At 42.0% G+C, this 25,557-nt stretch overlaps 1 protein-coding gene across 1 annotated transcript in view; it reads right to left on the minus strand.

The window, feature by feature from the left end:
- Positions 1 to 25,557, minus strand: part of LOC127659536 (gamma-aminobutyric acid receptor subunit alpha-2-like) — a 162,827-nt gene that overhangs the window by 124,338 nt on the left and 12,932 nt on the right. Inside the window, exon 4 of the mRNA XM_052149401.1 lies at positions 12,729 to 12,796. Within this exon, the coding sequence (XP_052005361.1) occupies positions 12,729 to 12,796 (68 nt within the window). The remainder of the gene's footprint in view (positions 1 to 12,728; positions 12,797 to 25,557) is intronic.

The raw sequence follows: 25,557 nt of genomic DNA on the forward strand, positions 1-25,557 counted from the left end.
GCTTAAGAAAAGATTAATCAGTCCTCCAAAGTTTTTGGTACATAGATAAAGCATTATGTATTGTTTATTAAGTGACACATGTTTACTTTACTGACAGTGAATAATATTATTCTGACACATTTAATATTGGTGTCTGGAACAGTAATGAATAGCGTTAGTGTATTTTATACTGTTATTGAGACATTATTTAAATTATTTATTATTTAAATTAAACGAAACACAAAAATATCTGGTTTCCCTACAAATCTTTTTGTCTTTCCCACATCAGGCAGTTCCCGAGTATGTTTAATACTGATCACCTCATCGTGTTTCAAGTGGTCTGGTATACTTAACATCCTCTTCCAAGGCCAGCATGGGCAAGTTCTAGCTCTTCTGAGCCCTTTGGTGTTAACTGACTGGGTTCCGAAAGGACATAAATATGAAAGTCTGTCCTTTTCACAATGCAAGGGGCAGGGGTCGAGAATCGTCGTTTTCCTCTTGGCTGATCAGTATTAAACATACTCGGGAACTGCCTGATGTGGGAAAGACAAAAAGATTTGTAGGGAAACCAGATATTTTTGTGTTTCGTTTAATTTAAATAATAAATAATTAAAATAATTTCAATAATTTAAATAATGTCTCAATAACAGTATAAAATACACTAACGCTATTCATTACTGTTCCAGACGCCAATATTAAATGTGTCAGAATAATATTATTCACTGTCAGTAAAGTAAACATGTGTCACTTAATAAACAATACATAATGCTTTATCTATGTACCAAAAACTTTGGAGGACTGATTAATCTTTTCTTAAGCACCAAAATTTGTACAGTGAATAATTTGTAAATTTGTATGTGAATTTCTGCTTTAGCAACATTCTTCACCTAAACATTCATGCCAATTAAGCTATTTGAAATAAAGTTTGGGACAAGTTCAGCACCTGCATGGAACACCCTCCAAAATAAAATTAGTTTTTGAGTTCAGATTCCCAACCCTACCAGACAGAGGGCAATAAGAATAGTTAGATGAGGGACTATGGTCTCTCTTTATACTTTACTAGCAAATGTAGAAATACTAAGTTAAATGGATCACCTTCTCATAGCCTGTCTCACCCTACCATCGCTAACCGGCAGAGGAGCACTGCCTCCAGCCCTGACTGCTGCTGTACTCTCTCTCGGTGCGTTTGGAGCCGAGGACAGCTCCCGGGCCAATAACTGCACAAAAGCCCGAGCTGCTACCTCGGCTTGGGGCGACAGACCCTGTCAAACAGTCACTTAATTCACAAGAATTTCAACTTTATGGAAAGATACTAACATTAGCCTGACCCTATTAGCATGCAGACACGCTAGCGTAGTTCGCAAGCTCAGCTCGCTAGCTTATGTTGATAGTTGCACAAATAAACCGGTTAACATTAACAATTAAACAACATCTCATAACAGGGCTATAACTAGCTAAACACGTTAAGTTATACTTACCGCTCCCCTGTCGTTGCCAGAAGCCATGTTGAGGTCTCAACTAAGTGACAATGACCGTGAACGCGCCCGCGCCCGCACCACATGCACGCACTGTGTGAACGCGTTCATGTGATTGGCTCAATCCCCCACGTGGGGTGCGTTCTCGTGATTGGCTAAAACAAGGGAGATATCTGATTGGTTCCAGATCATTCCTTGTTTAAAAAAAGGCATTTATGTGTCGAGCCAAGTCAGGGGAGTCTCAAAATTCACACACAAATGCAGTGAAGTTCACAGACCGCAAAAAGTTTGTAAATCAAGATATATTTGTGCGTGCATCAGAAATACATTTGTGAATCTTGTCCTGTGCATTTCTTAATCTTGTGTGCATTTGTAAATTTTGTTTGCATTTCTGAATTGTGTGTGTATTTATGAATTTTGTGTGCATTTATGATTTTTTTATGCATTTGTGAATCTTCTGTGCTTTTTAAATTTTGTGCGTGCATTTGTGAATTTTGTGCGCATTTGTGTATGTTGTGTGTGCATGTATGAATCCTGTGTGTGCATGTATGAATCATGTGTGTGCATATGTGAATGTAGTGTGTGCATTTATCTTTATTGAGACTCTTTTAGCTCCATACTTGTCAGCCAGACATGGAGAATGATCTGTCACAAGACATAGCAAATACACTGTACTGTGCAAAATGTTTAGGAACTTGTGAAAAATGTTGCACAGTGAGGATGTCTTCAAAAATAACGACAAAATTAGTTTTCACTTAATGTCATGCAAAGTCCAGTAAACATAAAAAGCTAAATCAATATTCAGTGTGACCACCTTTGCCTTTAAATCAGCATAAATTCTCTTAGGTATATCTGGTCACAGTTTTTCTTGTTTTTTGGCAGATAGGATGTTCCACACTTCTTGAAGAATTCGCCACAGTTCTTCTATCTATTTAGGCTGTCTCAATTGCTTCAGTCTCTTTCTGTTATCTCAGACTGACATGATGTTCAGTGCTGTTTCCAGTGACCCTAGGTTTTGAGACCAGCAAAGGACACAAACATTTAGTTTGCACGAAGGAAGCTCTGAAGTATGTGACTTTTATTTTTCTCTATACTAAGCCTTGAGGTGAAATGACTGGTAAGAAAAGTCATGTGACAATGAATCTTGATCAAGACTAAGGCTTCAAGAACATATTCAGTTTTGGCTCTGATACCTGCTAAGCACAGTTATTTATGCTTGCTTTTTGTTCATTGACTACTGTGTTTATGGACTGGATCTTTAATATTGTGCAGCGATGGTGTGAGGTGGTTATATAGCCTCTAACCGGCGAATCATGGACCATCAATTTTTTGTTAAATGCACATTTATTGTTAATTATTGGACAGATGTGTGTAGTGTTCTTGTTCAGGCACAGTCCATTTTGTTTAAGAATGGGTTGGGGGGTCAATGTCTGAATATTATTGAAACAAACTCAGACCGGAGCTGGGTTAGAATCCATTTTGCAGAGGAGTTCAATGAACACATCCAAATCAGCAATCACAAACGTAGTAGTTAATACAGGCAGAGGTTGGCAGCAGGTAATCAATCCAATAAGGCAAACAATACAAAAGGGGTAAACCAAGAACGTAAATCCTATAAACAGGCAGAAGATCATAACATGAAGCAGAACAAGATGACAACAGGTAAACGCTTGGTAAGGCAGGTAAACTGGCAATACTTTGCAATGTTTGAGTGAGTGTGCATGGCTTATATACATGACCAACAGGAAGTAACAAGGCAGGAACTGATGTGGCAGGAAACAGAATCAGAATCAGAATCAGCTTTATTGCCAAGTATGCTTACACATACAAGGAATTTGTCTTGGTGACAGGAGCTTCCAGTCTACAACAATACAAATGTAACGTCGTTAAAGGATGGGAAAGGAGGAGGCGAGAACCGGCTTGTCAACATAAATTATATTTTAATGAGAAACTCAAAAACACATAAACAAACACACATGACGGACATGTCCGTAATTCTCTCTCTCTCGAACAATCGTCACCGGCCGCCTTTATCCCTCGCGCGCCTCATCAGGCTGATTGGGGACCGGGCGCGCGATATTCCGACCGGCCCCGCCCCCCTCCGCTCCACACTCCTCCCGGCGTTATCTCAGGCCGGGGTGCCACCGGCATGACGTACACCCCCCCCTATCCCTGGGGCGGGGTGTATCTGGCGTCCCGCGTGGTCATCTCCGCCTTCCTCGCCCTGGGAGGAGACAGGAGGGGAAGACAACAACAACAACAACAAAAAAAAATAAAAAATAGGCGAGGGAAAAGGCCAACACGGTGCGACAGGGAGAGAGAGAGGAGAGAGAGAAAAAGCTCACTCACCGGTTCTCTGATGTACCGTCGCGTGGTCCTCGAACACTCCTCCACACTCAGGCGGACGACAGCCGCTCCAACACCGGGCGAACCGGAGTGAAACCGCCGACCCCCAGCGGGTAGAACGCGCCTCCGCTTTTCTGGCGGCAAATGGGGACACTCCTCCGCCCCTGGCAGCGGCTCTACCGCTCCGGGCGGTCGGAGAGTTTCTTCCCTCCTCCCCTCGCGGACGGCGGTCTTCCCTCGACCCCTCCGCGTCTCTGGGGACGGCAGGGCACTCCTCCGCCCCCGGCAGCGGCTCCCTCGCTCCAGGCGGTCGGGGTATCCAGTCCCCACTTGCCCCGCGGACGACGGCCGTACCCCGCATCCGGGCGGTCGGGCTACTCCGTCCCCCGGCAGATGGCAGCGGCGCTCCCCTGGGTGGACGGCAGTGTCGAGGACTCTGCGACGGGCATCCCTCCTCCTTCCCGGGTTTCAGCACCAATGTAACGTCGTTAAAGGATGGGAAAGGAGGAGGCGAGAACCGGCTTGTCAACATAAATTATATTTTAATGAGAAACTCAAAAACACATAAACAAACACACATGACGGACATGTCCGTAATTCTCTCTCTCTCGAACAATCGTCACCGGCCGCCTTTATCCCTCGCGTGCCTCATCAGGCTGATTGGGGACCGGGCGCGCGATATTCCAACCGGCCCCGCCCCCCTCCGCTCCACAACAAACAATACCAAAAACAGCAGCAAGACATGGGTAATTAAAAACAAAAAAGAACACAAAATAAATAATTATACATATACGTACATATACTCACCTTCATACATACCCACATACACACACGTAGTGCAAATCTAATACAATCTGTTATTATAAAGAACAAAAAACAGTATATTATGTACAGAGCAATGTAAGTAATGGCAGAAGTGGATATGTTGGATAATATAAATTAAAATTAAAATTAAACTGTGTATTGCACATAATTATTGCTCAATGGGGCAATTTAATAGTTCATTAGGTGGATGGCCTGAGGGAAAAAACTGTTCCTGTGTCTGACGGTTCTGGTGTTCAGAGCTCTGAAGCGCTGGCCAGAAGGCAACAGTTGAAGAAGGTAGTGGGCAGGGTGAGTGGGGTCCAGAGTGATTTTACCAGCCTTTTTCCTCACTCTGGAAGTGTATAGTTCTTGAAGGGGGGGCTGGGGGCAACCAATAATCCTCTCAGCAGACCGAACTGTCCTTTGTAGTCTTCTGATGTCTGATTTCGTAGCTGCACCAAACCAGACAGTTATTGAAGTGCAGAGGACAGACTCAATGACTGCTGTGTAGAACTGTTTCAGCAGCACTGGTGGCAGGTTGAACTTCCTCAGCTGGCGAAGGAAGTACAACCTCTGCTGGGCCTTTTTCACAATGGAGTCGATGTGTATCTCCCACTTCAGGTCCTGTGAGATGGTAGTGCCCAGGAACTTGAATGACTCCACTGCTGCCACAGTTGTGTTTAGAATGGTGAGGGGGGACAATGATGGGGTGTTCCTCCTAAAGTCCACAATCATCTCCACCTTTTTGAGCGTGTTCAGCTCCAGGTTGTTTTGACTGCACCAGAAAGCCAGCTGTTCAACCTCCTTTCTATATGCAGACTCATCATCATCTCGGATGAGGCCGATGACAGTGGTGTCGTCTGCAAACTTCAGGAGCTTGACAGAGGGGTCCTTGGTGGTGCATTCATTGGTGTACAGGGAGAAGAGTAGTGGGGAGAGCACACATCCCTGGGGGGCACCAGTGCTGATGGTACAGGTGGTGGAAGTTAATTTTCCCTGCCTCACAAGCTGCTGCCTGTCCGTCAGAAAGCTGGTAATCCACTGACAGGTAGAGGTGGGAACAGGAAGTTGGTTTAACTTAGTCCGGAGTATATCTGGTATGATTGTGTTGAAAGCCGAGCTGAAGTCCACAAAAAGGATCCTTACGTATGTCCCCGGTCTGTCCAGATGTTGCAGGACGTGATGCAAGCCCATGTTGACTGCATCATCCACAGACCTGTTTGCTCGATAAGCAAATTGAAGGGGGTCTAGAAAGGGTCCAGTGATGTCCTTCAGGTGGGCCAACACCAGTCTCTCAAATAACTTCATGACCACAGATGTCAGGGCGACAGGTCTGTAGTCATTAAGTCTTTTTAGGTTTCTTAGGGACGGGGATAATAACGGAGCATTTGAAGCAGCATGGGACTTCACACTGCTCCAATGATCTATTGAAGATCTGAGTGAAGATGGGGGCCAGTTGGTTAGCACAGGAACAAAAGCACGCTGGTGAGATGCCATCTGGGCCTGGAGCCTTCCTTGACCTTTGCTTCCGAAAGACACGGCACACATCGTCCTCACAGATCTTGAGTGCAGGTAGTGTAGCAGGAGGGGGTAGGAGGGGGGTTGCAGGAGCTGTTAATGGTTGTGTGAAATGAAGGTCCGAGTGCATGTGGGGTGTGAAATTGGGCCTTTCAAATCTGCAATAAAACACATTCAGGTTGTCAGCCAGTCGTTGGTCCGCCACAGGGTTGGGGGTAGGAGTCCTGTAATTAGTAATTTGTTTCAGGCCACTCCATACTGATTCAGGGTCGTTAGCTGAAAACTTGTTTTTTTCAGCTTTTCAGGAGAAGCGATCTATCTACAGGAGTCTGCAGTTGTATGTAAGTGTGTTTATTTCATTGTTTTAACATTGTTATAGTGGTATTCATTACTAGATCAGGTGCTGTTTGTTTACTGTTCTCACTGCGAGAACATGACCATGACAACGTTGCGGTCGCGGCTCGCTTACAACCATAAGCAAGCCACTCCAGCCGCCCCCCGCGTTGCTCCTTCTTCCCACGGGATTGAGGACGATGTAGTTGGTGATGGAGGTGATTTGGGGATGGCAGCGGGTGCAGCTCCACCGGTTATGCCCCCTCGGACCACCCGCACCCCGGCACGCTCGTTGACTCCCGTCCGTGCTTGAGGCAACGGCGACTCGCCTTACAGCCAGTCCGCCTACCCTCCTGACATCGAAGCCGATGAGCTCGCCGCGGCATCGGAGGGCATGGTATCTGACGCTGAGGACTCCCCTGGGCTGCTGCTTTCGGGCCTGCACGCCCAGGCTGAGGCCGACGCGCAGATGACCGACATGCTTTCCCGGGCAGCCACTAGCGTGGGCTTGGATTGGAACCCTCCATCCTCCCCACAGCCATCACGGCTGGACGACTGGTTCCTGGGGTCTGGACGCCGCTCACAGCCTCATCCCACCCCAGTCCCGTTCTTCCCGGAAGTGCATGATGAGCTGACGTCTTCGTGGAGAGCACCCTTCTCAACTCGTCACCCCACCGACCATCATAGATACTATCAACCAAGCCAGAGCCCCCTCAACCAGGCATCTTTACGCCCTGAAGTGGCGTCTGTTCGTGAACTGGTGTTCTTCCCGAGCTGAAGACCCACAGAAGTGCGCGGTTAGGTCAGTGCTCGTGTTTCTTCAGGAGAGGCTGGAGAGGAGGCTGTCCCCCTCCACCCTCAAGGTGTATGTCGCCGCCATCGCGGCTCACCACGACACGATAGACGGCAAGTCTCTTGGTAAGCACGACTTAATTGTCAGGTTCCTCAATGGTGCCCAGAGGCTAACTCCCTCCCGGCCTAACCTATTCTCCTCCTGGGATCTCTCGATCGTCCTCACGGGCCTCCAGAGACCCCCCCTTCGAGCCGCTAGATTCAGCTGGACTCAGGGCCCTCTCTCTCACGACTGCCCTGCTGATCGCGCTCGCCTCCATCAAGAGGGTCGGGGACCTGCAAGCGTTCTCTGTTAGCGACACTTGCCTGGAGTTCGGTCCGGCAGACACATACGTGATCCTAAGACCGCGACCGGGCTATGTGCCCATGGTTCCAACCACACCCTTCAGAGATCAGGTAGTGAACCTGCAAGCGCTGCCCCGGGAGGAGGCAGACCCAACCCTTTCGTTGCTGTGTCCAGTACGTGCTTTGCATATCTATCTGGACCGCACGCAGAGCACTAGACGCTCTGAGCAGCTCTTTGTCTGCTTCGGGGGACAGCGGAAAGGGAACGCTGTCTCCAAACAGAGGCTTGCCCACTGGGTTGTCGACGCCATTTCATTGGCTTATCACACCCAGGCCGTGCCCCCCCTTGCGGGTCCGAACTCACTCCACTAGGGGTGTTGCGTCCTCATGGGCACTGGCCAGGGGCACCTCCCTAGCAGACATCTGCAGAGCAGCAGGGTGGGCAACACCTAACACTATTTCGAGGTTTTACAATCTCCGTGTTGAGTCAGTATCGTCCCGTGTTTTCTCAGGTCCGAGCCCGTAGAACTCGGTAACACGCTGACGTTCTGGCCGGGTGAATTGCTTGTGCCTAGCGCCCTTTCCCTCAGCCGAGGTAAAATAGTGCGCCTCCGTTCCCTTCGGGTCGCTGGTTGACTCCTCCCTAGCCCTTTTGGGTCCGCAGTTCAGCGGAGGAAATCGCCGACCCAGGCCACTACAGGTACCCAAAAGCTACCCTGTACTGGAATAAGTGCTCCACAGGTAAGGCCTCCTGCTCGGACTCCCCCTGTGTGTAATTTCGCGGTACTGTCCCCTCACGAGCGGACCCCCGTGTCTCCCTTAGGCAGTTACAGCTGCCTCGGTCGCCGTGCTGTATGCTTCCCCCCCTACGAGGCTGGATCTACCACCGCACCAACTTTTCCACATAGGTCCTAACAGGCCATGTGATGCATCTGCCACTCTTTGCCTCCCCTGCCGGGTAGGTGTGGCCTCCGCAGGGTCTTCTCCCCCTGAAAGAAGGGCTAAGACCCCCTTCCCTCAATGTGTGTAAGGGCCCCGGCCGTAGTTGCTCTATGCGAGAAACATAGAGAGAAAAGAGGCCCAGCCAGGCTGGCCCGTTCCCAGGTTGGCGGCCATCACCTTGTTCCCCCCTCCAGGGTAACGAAAAGGATTCTGATGGCTTGAATGGGGCATTGGGGAAGGGTACATGCAGTCTGATACAGTTTGTCGTTCTGCATGTAAGAATACCTGCTCGCTCCTGTATCAGCAGTTCATGTACACGGCTCAGCGCATGGCACTTTTATAAGTGGACCCCTAGAGTCGCTTCTCTGACACAACGTGGAGAGAGCGACAGAAGGGGAACGCCTAGGTTACGTATGTAACCTCCGTTCCCTGATGGAGGTAATGAGACTTTGTGTCTTCCCCGCCACGTCACTGAGCCGAGCCACTGTTGTGGCCGGACCACTTCCGGCTCCTCAGAAAAATCCTGAATGAACTCCCGTATTTGCGCCGCTTAAATACCCGTATGTCCGGGGGTGGGACATGCAAATATCGGCTGCCAATTTCTCATTGGCCTTTTTTCATAGATCAGAGGTGAATATCGGCACTCAAGAGAGACCCCTAGTGTCGCTTCTCTGACACAACGTCTCGTTCCCTCCATCAGGGAACGGAGGTTACATACGTAACCTAGACGTTTCTCATTAAAATATGATTTATATCGTCAAGCCGGTTCTCACCTCCTCCTTTCCATTGAATAACGTTACACTGGTGCCGAAGCCCGGGAAGGAGGAGGGATACGCCGTAGTAGAGTTCTCGCCACTACCGTCCACCCCAACGGAGCAGCCACGGCCATCTGTCGGGGGACGAGGAGCCCAGCCGCCTGAAAGAAGACGATGGCCGGCGACCGCAAGGGGAGAAGGGGCTCCTAGCCGACCGCCTGGAGCAGTCAGGGTCGCTGCCAGGGGCACAGGAGTCGCCTACCGGCCGCTGAAACGCAGCGGGGCTTAAGACCGCTGACCGTGAGTGGGGAGGAGCTCACTGGCGACCGCCTGGAGCTGGAGAACCGCTGCCAGGGGCGAGGGAGACCCCTTCTGTTCCCCTGAGAACGCGGCAGGGCGTTCCGTCCGCCAGGGGCTGGAGGACTGCCTCTGATCCGCCCGGAGAGGCGCGGCTGTCGTCCGATAGAGGGTGGAGGAGTGGCCGAGGAACAAGCTGCGGCATATCGGAGAACTTTTTTCATCTCTCTCTCTCACTGTCGCTCTGCGTTTGCCTTTTCCCTCTTTTAAATTTTACAGTTTTTTGGGGGGTACTACACTGTAACAGGAAGAACCCCCCATTTTAATTATTTCTGTTTCCCTCCCCTTGTCCCCTCCCTCGTCCAGGTAGATTGGGATGACCTGCCGGCAGACAGGAAAAGGGGGGGGGGTGTACGTCAAGAGAACGGGGGAGGAATGTGGCAGGGCGGAGGGCGGGGCCGGGTCGTGATCATACACATCCGGTCCCGTATTAGGCTAATCAAGCCTCTGAGGTATAAAGGTCGACTGCAGAGTATCGTGCGGGAGAGAGAGATCGTTAGCGGACATGTCCGTCATGTGTGTGTGTTTATGTTGTCGTTTAAGTTTCTCATTAAAATATGATTTATATCGTCAAGCCAGTTCTCGCCTCCTCCTTTCCACTGAATAACGTTACAATCATAATTTCTTTTTTTCTAAAAAGACCTTTGATATTAGGGCAAAAATCATATTCTTGATAATAATTTTTGTATTGTTTTCCTGTAAAAAATATCAAAAAATCCTTAAAACAAGATCAATTTGATTTATTTTAGAAACATCACTGCATAAGATATTTATATTTTTCGGAGAATGTATTTTTAACATTTTGTTAAAAGTATTTTGTCTTACTGTACTGGCAGTTTTTATAGTCAAAACAAGTCCCCTGGGATAATTCCCCTACCAACCCTCTGTATATGTATACATATGTTTGGTATTACCTTTTGGAAAAATAAATAATGAATCTTAAAAAAAACAAACATAACATTTAAAAATAATTTAAATACATTAATTCGGACATGGACCAAGCTGTTTAGGCTGGACTGTTTGTATGGTTTTAGAAGGGTTTTGGGCACTTGTTAGCTGGTCATGCTGGGAAACCGTCACCTTAGACTGGTTTAAAGTTGTTGTTTTTTTCAGCAAGAATTAATCATTTGTGGGCTGTCTGATTCATCTTGCATTCATCTGAGCTGTACAAAATTGCAAGCTTCTATTTGAGTTGCTAGCTTCGATGCAAATTCTGCAATGTTTTTAATCAGTTCTGATGGATTAAAAGCAAAGTTACCAGGTTGCTACAATGAGTGCTTCTGAAATAGACCTAGTTGTTGATTTAACAAAGTTTGCAATCTTCTTGGCATTGAATCATTGAAAGATACTTTTGTTTCTAAGTTGCTGCTAAGTGTCTCAAAGAGCTTTTGTTTGAGGCACTTAATAGCATGAAAAAGAGAGAGCCTTGTAGTATTCAGCTTTGTTTTCAGAGTTGTGAACGTGAAATTATAGTATTTATTACCTTTGGGAAAAAGGAAATTCTTACAAATTTTCCACAAATTTCTTCAGTGTTGTCTAAACAACAGGGACTACTGGGCCTTTTTTGGTTTCAAGTGGATCTATATTCAAGTTTCAACACAAGTTGTTCAATCCTTTTTTTTTGGTATAATGTTCATAAACATAAAACAATGATTTCAACCTGTTCTTCCTTTTCTTAAAAAAAAAAAAAGAAGAAAGGACCAGAAGGAAAAAATCTGGGTTACGGAGAGGCATTTACAACAGAAATGAAAGGGGCTAATCTGTAAACGTTTGAATACTCACTGTTTCCAAAAGTATTGCCACAAGACAATGATTATGTTTAAATGCACTTAAGAGAACGGTTTATTCTAGGGTTTTTGCAGCGTATTGTAACATCATGCAAACAAAAATGTAGATTTCCTAATGCTGTTTAAGGGATTAAGATAAAGCGGTTTTACACATCCAGGTTTCTCCAAGAGAACTCATCATGTCATGTAAACATGTAGGTTTTGGAAAAGTGCACATGTACTTGCACAGACTGGATAACAAACGTCATAGGATGGAGCCCAACAACAAGTCAACACAGCAAAAACAAAAAGAAGTCAACATTTCTGGGAGTACAGAGGGAAAAGCTCATACACTATAAACGATAACCATTTATACACACCAATGTAAAATATCGACAGTCCCTCACGTTCATGTGTTTGTGCTGGTAGATTGGAGGAATCCCAGAGTTTTATGTAAAAGGAAAATCCCACTATTGATTTGCTTTAGAACGTTAAGGAAACAAAAATACCAACAACTCTGTAAAATCTGGATATAAAGCGAAGCAACATTGCTGTGGATAGAGCTGCTTACTGACCGAGCCACATGTATAAAGGCCAAAGTATACTTTGCACATCCACAATGTATGGATCGCTCAGCACAAAGAATGCATGACGTAAATTTCATCATTATCCTGACCGTGTGATTTTGGTGGTTACCAGATTTTCTCGACTCGCGGACGAGTCATCGTCTGTGCACATCGTCTGCACATGCGCCGGCCTTTGACTCTACTAAAAGAGTGTCACAAAGAAGTTGTAGAGGGTATGCGTCAAATGCGTTCATCTTTGCTAGCAGTCAGACGAGTAGACTCACAAAGACAACAGGGTCGGCCAGGCGTGAGCCGATCTGGAATGCTCAAAAACGAAGTATACCTGGGCCTTTAGGGAGTAAAGAATACGCCGCTTATACATTGCATGGAAACCCAAATGCTGTTTTTTCATAATACACTGCTTTACGTTGACCATGTAAACAGTACTGCCATTCCCTATATGCATTTTATGCAGTCTGCGTAGGTCACCAACTCACTAAAGGGGCACCATCTTACCCTACGGGGTCACCAGAAACTCCACCAACTCGCACGTTATACGTTATTCAAAGACATGATTGCATTCGTGGATCACAGATGATTGCCTCACACACATACTTTCACAACATAACAACTCTTGGATAGAATAAGCTAAAAAGTGAACCAGACACTATTCCAATTGTCAGAGGTCTCGTAGGAATGGAAAATGATAGCAAACTGATGAATAAAAGCACAAAAATGAATTCCACTCACCATGTCTGTGTCTGAAACAGGGCCAAAACTGGTAACGTAGATATCTGTCTTTACTGTAGTGACTCGATCTGTGGACACAAAATAATAATTTTTTTGAGCATTTCATTAAAATAACCAGTGTTGTTCTGAGTGTATTTGTGACGTGAAAGCCCTCTCTTGAAAGGGGTATCTTGAAGTATGCAGATACATATCTCTCATGGATTCTTATATACAGTATAAGGTCATAAGTACAATACGTGACCCAGGGGTCTTCAGTGGCACTTTTTATGTATAAAAGTGGTGAGTGATCGTTCATTTAAAAAAAGGTTTCAAGCATTTTTGACTCAAGAACATCAAAAATTTTCTTAAGGCTGCGCCAAATTACCTAAACTAAAATACCTAAACTAAATAAAATATATTATAAAAATTTTAAATTCAGATAATTAAAATGCATGCAATTATTAAGCATTTATAAGGCAATACAAAAAGTGGCTTTAAAATGCAATATATTGTTTATTTCTATATTACTGAACATAAGCCAATAATTGGCCTACAGTTCAAAGCAATCCATTTTACAATTGAATGCGTCAATCATTAATTACATTTGTCTGAATACTTCACCAACAGTGTTTAGGGTTCTCTGTTTTATTAATTTATTTGACCACAAAACGGCGCCACGATATGCAGAAAAGGACAGCGAACACCCCCACCCCCCTGCGCTCAACTTTTTGGCCAGTTGCTATGTAAAATTCCAGGCTGATTTCTCTACCCAGTCCAGCCCTGCTGACATGTCCTCTTCTCTGACATTTCAAAATTGTCTCTTAATGTCCGGTATTTGGCTTTGTCTTCATATTGATGTGCTCTCACTACTTTTAGTACTATAATACATTTGATATTACGCATCAGTTTTCACACGTATATGTCCTTGTGTGATTATTCTGGCTGAGAGCAGCAGCACACACTCTTCAAAGTACTTTTTTAACTCTCTTTTTGTTTTGTTTTTTTTACTAATTTTACAGCATCACTGCCTTTTCTTTAAACATGGAAAACAACAGATGAGTTACAGAGCAGCTATACAAGCAGATAGCACACATTCAGCCATGCCACAAAATCTGAAAGGTGTTCGAACTCCTTTCTTTTTTTAAATGCTTACATGTAAAAATGTATCTTCAAATGTCATAGACTGAAAGCCATCTACTAGCTAGTCTCAGCTTCAGACAGCATGCACATCGACTGCCCACAGCCCGTTCTCTAACCGGCTGATGCTTATTGCACAGAAAACTTGAAAAAGCTTTCTCGATCAAAACACCACAAATCTGATTGGCTTATTCGATGGATCTTCCATGAGCAGATGCACACAGGACATTTTATCAGTCCGCCTGGAAGCCAAGTTGTGTTCGCAGTTGTGATAGAATGAGTGCTTTTGAGAATTAAATAATCACATAATTTGCCCAAGTTTGCCAGATTAGTGACACCAACTCTTTTATAGACAATCAGAGTTCTGTTTAAGGCATGTAGCAGAAAGTAAAGTGGATATATATGAGCAGAGCTGCATGTCCGTGTCCTACGCCTCTTTGCCGCCTCCCCCGCGAAATGCACCTTTCCTGGTTACATGGCTCAAGGGCCATCCCCGACACAGTAGGGTGATTTTCTCATTTTCAATACTTCATATCTTTTTATATATGAATTTGGAAAGTAGCCATGTAATATGGGGATAAATTACAGTCAGCAGACATTACCGCAAATATACCACTTTAGGGTATTACAAGAGCCCAATACATACATTAAATGGTTACTAGGGAGATGATCATCACATAATGTATCTTTTGTAGCACCAAGAATACAAGTGTGGAGTCAAGAAAATAGTTCAAGTGTTGATCGACACCAAAGTAGTATGTAACCTCCATCCATCCATCATCCATCCATCTTCTATTGCCGCTTGTCCTGTGCAGGGTCACAGGTAGTGCTGGAGCCTATCCTAGCTGTCTCAGGCCGAAGGAAGGGAAACACCCTGGACAGGTGGCCAGTCCATCACAGGACTAACACACACAGACATACACATTCACACTCTCACTTACACCTGTGGGCAATTTTGAGTCTCCAATTCACTTGACCTGTATGTCTTTGGACTGTGGGGTAAACTAGAGCACCTGGAGGAAACCCACCCAAACATGGGGAGAACATACAAAGTCCAAACAGAAAGGCACAGGTTAGGCCTGGACTTAAACCAATGACATTCTTGCTGTGAGGTGACAGTGCTACCCACTGAGTCAGTGTGCAGTACAGTATGTAACATTATTTTTAAAATATAGACATTGTATTACATTGAAAAGGAGGCAATTTTTTCTATACAGTCAGGTCAAAATTCTATTGTGAAATGGAATGTTGCAATATTTATTGTTCCATATTTTTTTTCTTAGAATCAACATGGGCATTCAGTGGGAATGGAAGCAGGCCAGATTTGGGAAGATAAAATTGTAAGTAATGTATTTCTTCTTCTTGTTATTATTATTATCAAATTTTCACAACATTGCTTGCCTTTTATATGACTATATTGCTCAAAGGTCAATTTGTACTTTAAATAACAGTCAATATATTGTTTTTGTACAAGCACGTCAACCTTCTTAACAGAAATGTTTTCTGTCTGACATGAACAGATTTCCACCTATATATCCTCATAAAAAGATGGTAATTTGTTGCCAACTACTGGCCTATAAATTTAATCAATGAAGTGTTAACTAAATGTATTAGTGAACAAATCTGAACAAATATTTTTGATGGATGCATTCAAAAGACCTGGGTTCGAATTATGTCAAAGTTCGGTTCTTTTGGATGATGTTAACAATGTTTGTAACAAAGTCTGCTTGAAAAGGTGGTCACCTTTGTATGGTTTATGTGAACTCTAGTATGGTTCGCTGCTGATATCAAGTCAAGTCAAGTCAATTTTATTTGTATAGCGCCTTTCACAACACACATTGTTTCAAAGCAGCTTTACAGAAGATCAGCATTAACAGACAATAAAACTAATGTATATAATGTCGATGAATCATCATTGTGTAATTAGATAAAATATGATTGTTAATCGTGTTTAAAAATAAGTAATTAAATAATAATTGTATTAGCATCCCCAGTGAGAAAGCTGAAAGCGACTGTGGCAAGGAACACAAAACTCCATAAGATGTTGATTAATGGAGAAAAATAACCTTGGGAGAAACCAGACTCACTGTGGGGGCCAGTTCCCCTCTGACTAACATCATGAATATAATGTAAATATTACTTATGTATAGTTAAAGTCATGGTTTAAAATTATTAATCTAAGTACGAGTTAAGGGTCAGTGTTTAAACATCGATTTTGTATGAACTGTAAGATTAATGACCAATGTCTTTGAAGTCCATCCTGCATTAACTTCAGAAGTTCACATAGATGCAATTGTCCTTGTTAATTGGCTGATGAAGGCTTTTGTTGGCAATTGAGAGTCTATGCATTCCATTTCAAGATCCTAGTCCATCTATAGACCAAGGTGATGCAGGCAGAGATCAGGGATGTGAAACGCAGTTCAACCTGGCCGGTAATTTCGGTGAGGTTTGGTGTGGTCCATCCTAAATCCAAGGTTCAGACAATGGCATTTGAAGTATCCCATGTCTTATGGTTGGAGTTGGCATCAGTTCATCCTCTGAAGTCTGAAGTGATGTTCGGTTGGCACTGGCTGCATTTAGTCATCATCATTCAGCGGCACATGGCAGTGGAGTCCAACACGAAGCAGGAATGGAGCTGGATACCGGTTCTGGTGACCTCAAGATAGGAGTCCCAAGGTTGAGACAGGGAAACAAATAAAATAATATAAGCATAGATGCCATTCAATTTATTGTAGAGTTATATATATCATGATCAATGTTTCTGGTTCCGGCAGACTAAATTAAAAGAGCCTTATTGTGGGTTGGAGTATAAATTAGGTGTATGCCTGGCTAAATAGATGAGTCTTTAGTCTAGACTTAAACTGAGGGAGTGTGTCTGCATCTCGAACAGTGTTAGGGAGACTATTTCATAGTTTAGGAGCCAAATATGAAATGGATCTACATCCTTTTGTGGATTTTGATATTCTAGGAACTATTAACAGGCCAGAATTTTGCGATCGTAATGAACGTGATGTACTATAGCGTGGTAGAAGGTCATTTAAGTACTGTGGAGCTAGACCATTCAAAGCTTTGTAAGTAGTTAACAGAATTTTAAAATCAATACGGAATTTAACAGGTAGCCAATGTAACAATTATAAAATGGGGCTAATATGATCATATTTCTTGGTTCTCGTCAGCACTCTGGCTGCTGCATTTTGAACCAATTGAAGTTTATTTATTGATCTTGCTGGACATCCTCCCAGTAATGCATTACAATAATCTAGTCTTGAGGTCATGAATGCTTTAATTAGTTTTTCGGCATCAGCAACAGAGAGCATGTGCCGTAATTTAGCAATATTTCTTAGGTGGAAGAATGCTGTTCTACAAACATTGGTCATTTGATTTTCAAAGAACAGATTGGTATCAAATATACAGTAAACATAAGTTCTTTACTGTTGAAGATGATGTAACAGTACATCCATCGAGAGTCAAATTATATTGTTGTGGCTTATTTTTAGAGTTTTTTTGGTCCAATAATTATTACCTCTGTTTTGTCAGAAATTTCTGGCCATCCAATCTTTTATTTCATTGATCCACACTGCTAATTTAGAGAATTGTGAAATCTCATAAGGTTTTGAAAAAATATAAAGTTGTGTATCATTGGCATAGCAGTGAAAACTTATTCCATGATTCTTGATAATATCTCCCAGGGGAAGCATATACAAGGAGAAAAGCAGAGGCCCGAAAACTGATCCCTGTGGCACTCCATATTTTACTTTTGTTTGGTTTGACAATATCTCATTTACACAGACAAAGTGGTAGCATTCACATGTGATACATTTATCACATGTGAATCTCTCACTGCTGACAGAGGAGGCTATTGTAAACATGTGACATGCAATGTAGGAAGAAATAGCATGAGCGGATGCCATGACTTACCACAAATTGTTTGTTGTTGTTGGTTGTTCCTGAGCGGTGAGGGTTTGAGATTAATGTGAATCCCTCACGCAATTGTTTGTTGTTGTTGGTTGTTCTTGATAAGCGGTGCTTTGAGATCGATGCAATAATATGTGTACCGCAGAGGAGAAAAAAAATCGGGTACGTGCTGAAATATGCACACAGTTTACTTGCGATAAAAATAGAATGCAGATGCAGGTGGAATATGCGCGCAGTTGAATCGCGATAAGAGAACAATACGAAGGAAACCCGATGTGCGCTTAAAAATGGCAGATGTTATGGATTAAAGGCTGAAAATAGATATATAAGCAATGCTAAAAACTAGCAGGCTACAAACACAGACTCTAGCTAGGTGCCAGCAGCAACAGGTAAAATACACGCAAATGAAACAGAACAAAAGCGGAAAAACCTGAAACTCGGTAAAATGACAAAGGATATAATGATGAACGATGAATATAACAATGAACGTTTGAGAATAAGAATAAGCAATGCTAAGCAGGCTACAAACAAACACTCGTGCAGAGTGCTATCAGCAACAGGAAGTCCAGTGATGTCAGGAAGCTCACGTCCAAAATATATGAACGCAATCGTAACAAATTGCGGAAGTGAACCTCTTGTGATGACGTAGAATTTGTGTCTTTGCAAGCTCCTGATCACAATTATAATGGTATGATTAATTTCTCATACCTGCTTTTGTCCAAATAAATTGCCTCAAGAGAGCAGCTCACAATATTCACATCTCCTGCAACGCATACGTGGGCTCGTTGCAGGCTCGTTAACATCCATCACATCATTGCACATTCAATGCATCCGTGCAGACAAACACAAGTGTTCTTCTGTGCATGTAGAGTTTTGATGGTAAATCCAAATAGAGCAATACTTTAATAACACAGTGAATCTGATGTCTTCTTGAATTCTGAACTGTGATAAAACAGCTGCCCACTGTACTCACGTTGATATCTCAATCGGACCACAGTTTAGACCCAAATAATACTATGTGAACTGAGACCAGTGGGGGGCTGGAGGAGGGGGTAGAAAAGAAAAGTTGCAGGCTCGTTAACATCCATCACATCATTGCACATTCAATGCATCCGTGCAGACAAACACAAGTGTTCTTCTGTGCATGTAGAGTTTTGATGGTAAATCCAAATAGAGCAATACTTTAATAACACAGTGAATCTGATGTCTTCTTGAATTCTGAACTGTGATAAAACAGCTGCCCACTGTACTCACGTTGATAACTCAATCGGACCACAGTTTAGACCCAAATAATACTATGTGAACTGAGACCAGTGGGGGGCTGGAGGAGGGGGTAGAAAAGAAAAGTGTTTGGTCTAAGCAATTGGACCAAGTGTGAAAGCACCCTAGCTCTCTGCAGTGCCCTCAAACAGCACACAAACAGACAAGCGGAGTGATACAAAGATTTAAGCGTCTCATATATTGAATGTAAGTTTCAAGAAAACCCTTATTGACTACAGCCTTAAAATTATAACTAAATGTTAATTTAAGGGGTTAATTGCAACTGGGACACAATCAGATTAGAGGACTGGAACTAACTGTTGTATAATTACACTTTTACACCAATCAGCTATATATTAACCTGTGGGGGTGTTATTGGATTGTTTAGTTTACTGTACAGCTGGTTTAGATATGACACTATGTTAGACATATTTAATTTACAGCAACCAGCTATTCCACATGTATAGGATGGTGTTTGGAGCTCTTCTCATTATTAATATACCATATACATGGTCTGCACATGCTCCAACATGGTAGTGCCTGTTTGCGGGTTACCAGAGCTTGAATCAAAAAATGACAATACCATTGTAATATGTATTAATAAAGTCAATGATATGACCATGTGTTGCATTTTTACTCTCCAAAGTTGTCAGGTGATAATTATAATACATTGTTTTACTGTAAAATAACCTTTAAACAATGATGTTAAATATGAGCAATATTCAACATGTAATTCCATAATTTGCTATTTTATTTTGAAGCTCTATGTGTTTGATTATTCAAATATTTAAACCCAAAAATGTAAGTACACAAAGAAATAATGGGTAATCAAGAGTAATGTGTTGCTATGGCATCAAGTATAGAAAAGCGGCTTCCTTCATGTTGTCCTGCCATGAATACCATGCCTGTTTAATGATTTCCATAGATTAGACTCATGAACAGAGATGTTATCCAGTTCCAGTGATTCATTCAAGTCTTTAGCTGTTATGATTCTATTTAACCTCATTGAGCATTCTGTAGTGTACCCTTTGAGTCATCTTGGCTGGACAGCCACTTCTAGGGAGAGTACCTAGAGTAATTAATTGTCTCCATTTGTAGACAATTTGTCTAACTGTGGACAGATAAATATCCGAGCTCTTCAAGATAAACTTGTAACCATTTCCAGATTTATGCAAAGCAACAATTCCCGATCGTAGGACTTTTGAGATCTCTTTTTTCAAGGCATGGTTCACGTCAGCAGATGCTTCTTGTGAATAGCAAACTCAAAACGTTTGAGTGTTTTTTATAAGTCAAAGTAGCTCTAACCCACACCTCCAATATATTTAACTGAATGCCAGGCTTGCCATCTCCTGACTCAAAAAAAAACAATACATAAATAAACAGTTTCTCTTTATTACCCTTTAAAGCCCGAACTCAGTAACTACACCAACAGAATGGACACCAATGGAACTGAGAAAAATGGCTTGAATTCTTTTTTTATGGATATTGCAGTTACTGCATTTTCAGACTATGTTTTTATGAATCTCAGAATATGAGACAAACTCGTCTGTTATAGGTCAGATCATAGTCTTGAGACTTGATTTCATACATAACTCAATTTTGCATTTGCTTTTTTAGGGCAGTATAGTTTGCTAAATACATTTCCATTTTACCAATTAATCAGAAAAGTCAAAGAGAAAGAATCATCATCAATTAACATTATATTATTATTTCTTTCAGCAGTTCCCATCTCTCTATATTATATGCTATTAATTTCCCTATCTAATACTGTATATTACCTTCAGCTCCATCCTTGATATTAATTATCTCCACTCCATTCTTGCATTCGTGGGGAATCTGATTTGTCTTTTTAATTTTCTTTAAGGCTGCAGTTCTAATTATTTTAGTACATTACTATGTGCTGTAATGTAATTTTTAGTAAGCTAAGTGTGGTAGTATACCAAGAAAAAGGTTGTCAGGTTATGATTATATATCATGTTTATCTGTTTGTTATTTCTTTATTTCAATTTATTTTTAATATGGAGAGTAAGTGTAAAGTGGCACAGCTGGGTCTCAGTGGAGTGGGGTCAGGGTTGAGAGAATGTGTGAATATGAAGTTGGGGGAGGTATATAAAAAAGCAACCTTATTTACATGAAATTACTTACATATGCAGCAGAGCGGTCCAGGGCAGCCATTGGAATTCCCTTTCTATTTGAATTCCATTCTACTTTTCATTCATCCTGTGAAACCAAAGCTCCGTTCCAAAACCAAGTTAGCTGCCTTGCTTTCTTCTGTCTACACAGACAAACTACACTCACTGACAACTTTATTAGATACACCTATACACCTACTTATTCATGTTATTATCTAATCAGCCAATCATGTGACAGCAGTTCAATGTATAAAATCATATGGGTCAGGAGCTTCAGTAAATGTTTTCAACCATCAGAATGGGGACCAGTGTTATCTTCAGATGATTGTTGGTGCCAGATGGGCTGGTTTGAGTATTTCTGTAACTGCTGATCTCCTGGGATTTACACACACAACAGTCTCTATAGTTTACTCAGAATGGTGACAAAAACAAAAAAAATCCAGTGAACAGTAGATCTGCAGACAGAAATGCCTTGTTGATGAGAGAGGTCAACAGATAATGGCCAGACTGGTTCGAGCTGACAGAAAGGCTATGGTAACTCAGATAACCACTCTGTACAATTGTATTGAGCAGAATAGCATCTCAGAATGCACAAAATGTTGAACCTTGAGCCGGATGGCCTACAACAGCAGAAGACCACACCAGGCACTTTATTGGGACCATAGTATTCCTAATAAAGTGCTCCGTGTGTGTGTCTTTATGAACAATTTAATTTATGCCTCTGAAAAGTCTGTCTAAACATACACATCCTTCCAGGGATGGATTCAGTATGAATTTTGAGACTCAATCATATACTTCAAACTGCTTTTCAATCTTCATTAAATTGGAAATCTCAAACCTTTCTGATTAAACCTCTCCACCAAATGAAAATGCTTATGGCAGTGGAGACAAGACCATGATTTCATCTTGAACTAAATCAATAGCCTCTCGAGGGCAAAATGATTACCTGAGTCTGTTTATGCTCCTTTTAAATGTCCCATTTATTAGGTCATTATATCCCCATTCCCGCAGGGTTAAACTCCACCACAAACAGCAAGAGATGCTCTTTGATTTGGTCGCAGAACTAAATGAAGCATAAACATGAACGGGATAAGAAAAACTAATTAAGAGTAACTGGGTCCTGAAGAAGGCCTGCTGAGATTGACTGGCGGGTGTATTGGATTGAGGAACAGGGGGTTTGTCAGAGTTTGGCCTCATGAAGTATATTGACTAATTGGGCTGTTTTCCTTCTGGGTCGGGTGCTTCGAATAATTGGGGGCATAACAGAGAATGACATATTTACATAAATTAACAAATGATTGCCTGGATTTACTGGGGTGCAAACAAGCCTCAGAACACACACACACAAATAATTTTCTTAATCTTTATTTTTGTTGTGTTTTCTATTAAACATTCCTAAAACAACACTTGTTTTTAGTGTAGCTGTCTCAAATCTGTTTAGTTGTCTGTTGTCTGGATAGCAAAAAAAAAAAAAGAAATCAGATTTTACAAACCCAGTCAGGTTTCATAAACTACAACACATAGAGACTGTATCACCTAGATATCTCATAGAGACTGTGTCTGTTCCCCGAACTACCAAACACAATACACTCACTAAATCATTTAGAAAAAATTTGATTAAGGTCAAACTTCAACAAAACAAATTAAAAATACACATCATATAAAAATAGGGCTACTAAACATTAGATCTCTTTCTACCAAAACATTAATTGTAAATTAAATGATTACAGATCATAGATTGGATGCTCTGTTTGACTGAAACCTGGCTTAAACCGGACTAATATATTAGTTTAAATGAATCTACTCCTCCAGGTTATTGTTATAAACATGAGCCACGTCTGAAGGGTCAAGGAGGAGGTGTTGTTACAATTTACAGTGAAGTTTTTGGTGTTACTCAGAGGACAGGATATAAATGTAAGTCTTTTGAACTTATAATGCTTAATGTGACACCGTCAGATATAAATAAAAAAACTCTGTCATCTTTTATCCTTGCTACAGTACATAGATCACCTGGGCCTTGTTCTGATTTCCTTGGTGAATTTGCTATTTTTTTTATCAGATCTTGTAGTTACAGTAGATAGAGCTTTAATTGATGGTGACTTCAACATTCACATAGATCAGCGTTTCTCAACGGGGGCGGTACCGCCCCCTAGGGGGCGTTTGGACCGTGTTGGGGGGCGGTGTGAACGAGGCAGCAGAGAGGGGGGCGCTCAGGCACAAATGGGGGCGTTACTCAGAGGTACTCAACAGGCGGCCTGCGCAAAAATCTTTTCAGCTCTTCTCCTTAGCCTATGTCTTCGTCTTGCTCGGATTACTGCTGCCACTTCACCAGAAGGATATGCCAGGAGAGCCGCTTCCTAAGTTACACATGCTTTTAAGAGGCGAAGAATTTTCAGCGCAAAATAGAGGCGCGCTTTCACCGGCTTTTTCTGTACATAACGCGGAATACATAATTAGGCGCATAATTAGTGCTCAGGGCTCACACTAATGATCGTAATTAATTAAAAAAAAGTGGCTGTTTTTGACGTCGTTTTTTCTTCGGTTCAGTTCAGGTGGCCGAGCTGTTGTTGTCTTTGTTCGTCATTTGAAATCAAATGACCGTTTGTAGGCTATTCAAATTTGAAGCCTAGTATATATTGCCTAATTGAGTGCGCGAACGACCGCTGCTTTTTCATTGGCCATTTAGGTTAGTTACGTTATTGTTCACGTGATTGGTTCATCTTAAAAAAAATATTTGTGTGTGAGCCTGAATTTGTTTGCAATATCTTTCAAACAATAAATGTGTTTTTGCATTTTTTTCCAAACACAATATTACTCAACTTGAGGCTTTTACATGTAGTTTAAATACAATAAGAAACTTCTGTTTCAGTTTTTTTTTTTTTTTTACCAAAAACTCAAAAACTGTTTGGCTGTAATAGTATTTCTGAAGTGTTTTTTTTTTTAGGGGGGTGGGGGGCGTTAAGAGGATCATGAAGAGGTTGAAAAAAAAAAGGTTGAGAACCACTGACATAGATAATGAAAATGATACATTGGGATTAGCATTTATCGATATTCTCAACTCTCTTGGAGTCAGACAAAATGTAACAGGACCAACTCATCGCCATAATCATACGCTAGATTTAATTCTGTCATATGGAATTGATGTTGATAATATAGAAATTCTGCAGCAGAGCGATGACATCTCGGATCATTACCTCGTCTCTTGTATGCTGCAATCAACTAATGTTACTCAATCTACACCACGCTATCATTCAGGTAGAACTATTCTTTCGACCACTATAGATAGATCTGGAAGATTATTAGTGAAGCTATCTCATACACTCAATAAACCCCAAAGCCCAGAAGAACTTGATGAACTAACAAAAAATATATAAATGCAGTCTTCTCTAGCAATCTTGATATTGTCACCCCACTTCGATTAAAGAAAATTTAAGAAATAGACCCTGCACCATGGTACAATAATCACACTCATGCTCTCAAGAGAGCAGCTTGGAAAATGGAGCACATGTGGAAAAATACAAAATTAGAAGTATTTTGTGGTGCATGGAAGTATAGTGTCTGTAGATACAGACAGGAACTAAAAGCTGCCAGGTCAGCATATTTTAGTAAACTTATAGAAAATAACCACAACAATCCTAGATGTTTATTCAGTACTGTGGCTAAATTGGTTAGGAATAAAGCCTCAACAGAACCAGATATTATTATGCAGCACAAGAATAATGACTTAATGAATGTCTTTACGGTTAAAATTGAAATCCTCAGAAATAAAATTGGAATTATGCAATCATCTATCATAGCACCTCAGAAAACAGTGTCTAATAATTTTCCTCACGTGCAACTTCAATCCTTCTCTGTAATAAACAAAACGTATTGAAACATCAAAAGCCACAACATGTTTGTTAGATCCTATACCAACTAAGCTCTTAAAAGAGGTATCTCCTGTAATTTCAGAACCTCTTCTTAATATTATTAACTCCTCGCTATGCTTAGGACATGTCCCAAGAAACTTTAAAATGGCAGTTATCAAACCGCTTATTAAGAAGCCACAACTTGATCCTAGAGAACTGGCTAATTATAGACCGATTTCAAATCTCCCATTTATGTCAAAAATACTAGAAATGTTGTAGTATCCTCCCAAATATGTTCATTTCTACAGTGAAATAGTATATATATGAAGAATTTCAGTCAGGATTTAGGCCTCATCACAGTACAGAGACTGCACTTATCAGAGTTACAGATGACTTGCTCTTTATCAACTGATCGCGGCTGCATTTCTCTTCTAGTGCTTTTAGATCTTAGTGCTGCATTCAACATGACATTCTCTTGAATAAGCTAGAGAATTATGTTGGCATTTGTGGAGTTGCATTAGCATGGTTTAGGTCATATTTAGCAGACCGCTACCACTT

This window comes from Xyrauchen texanus, chromosome 19 (genome assembly GCF_025860055.1).
Source record: "Xyrauchen texanus isolate HMW12.3.18 chromosome 19, RBS_HiC_50CHRs, whole genome shotgun sequence".
Taxonomy (NCBI): Eukaryota; Metazoa; Chordata; class Actinopteri; order Cypriniformes; family Catostomidae; genus Xyrauchen; species Xyrauchen texanus.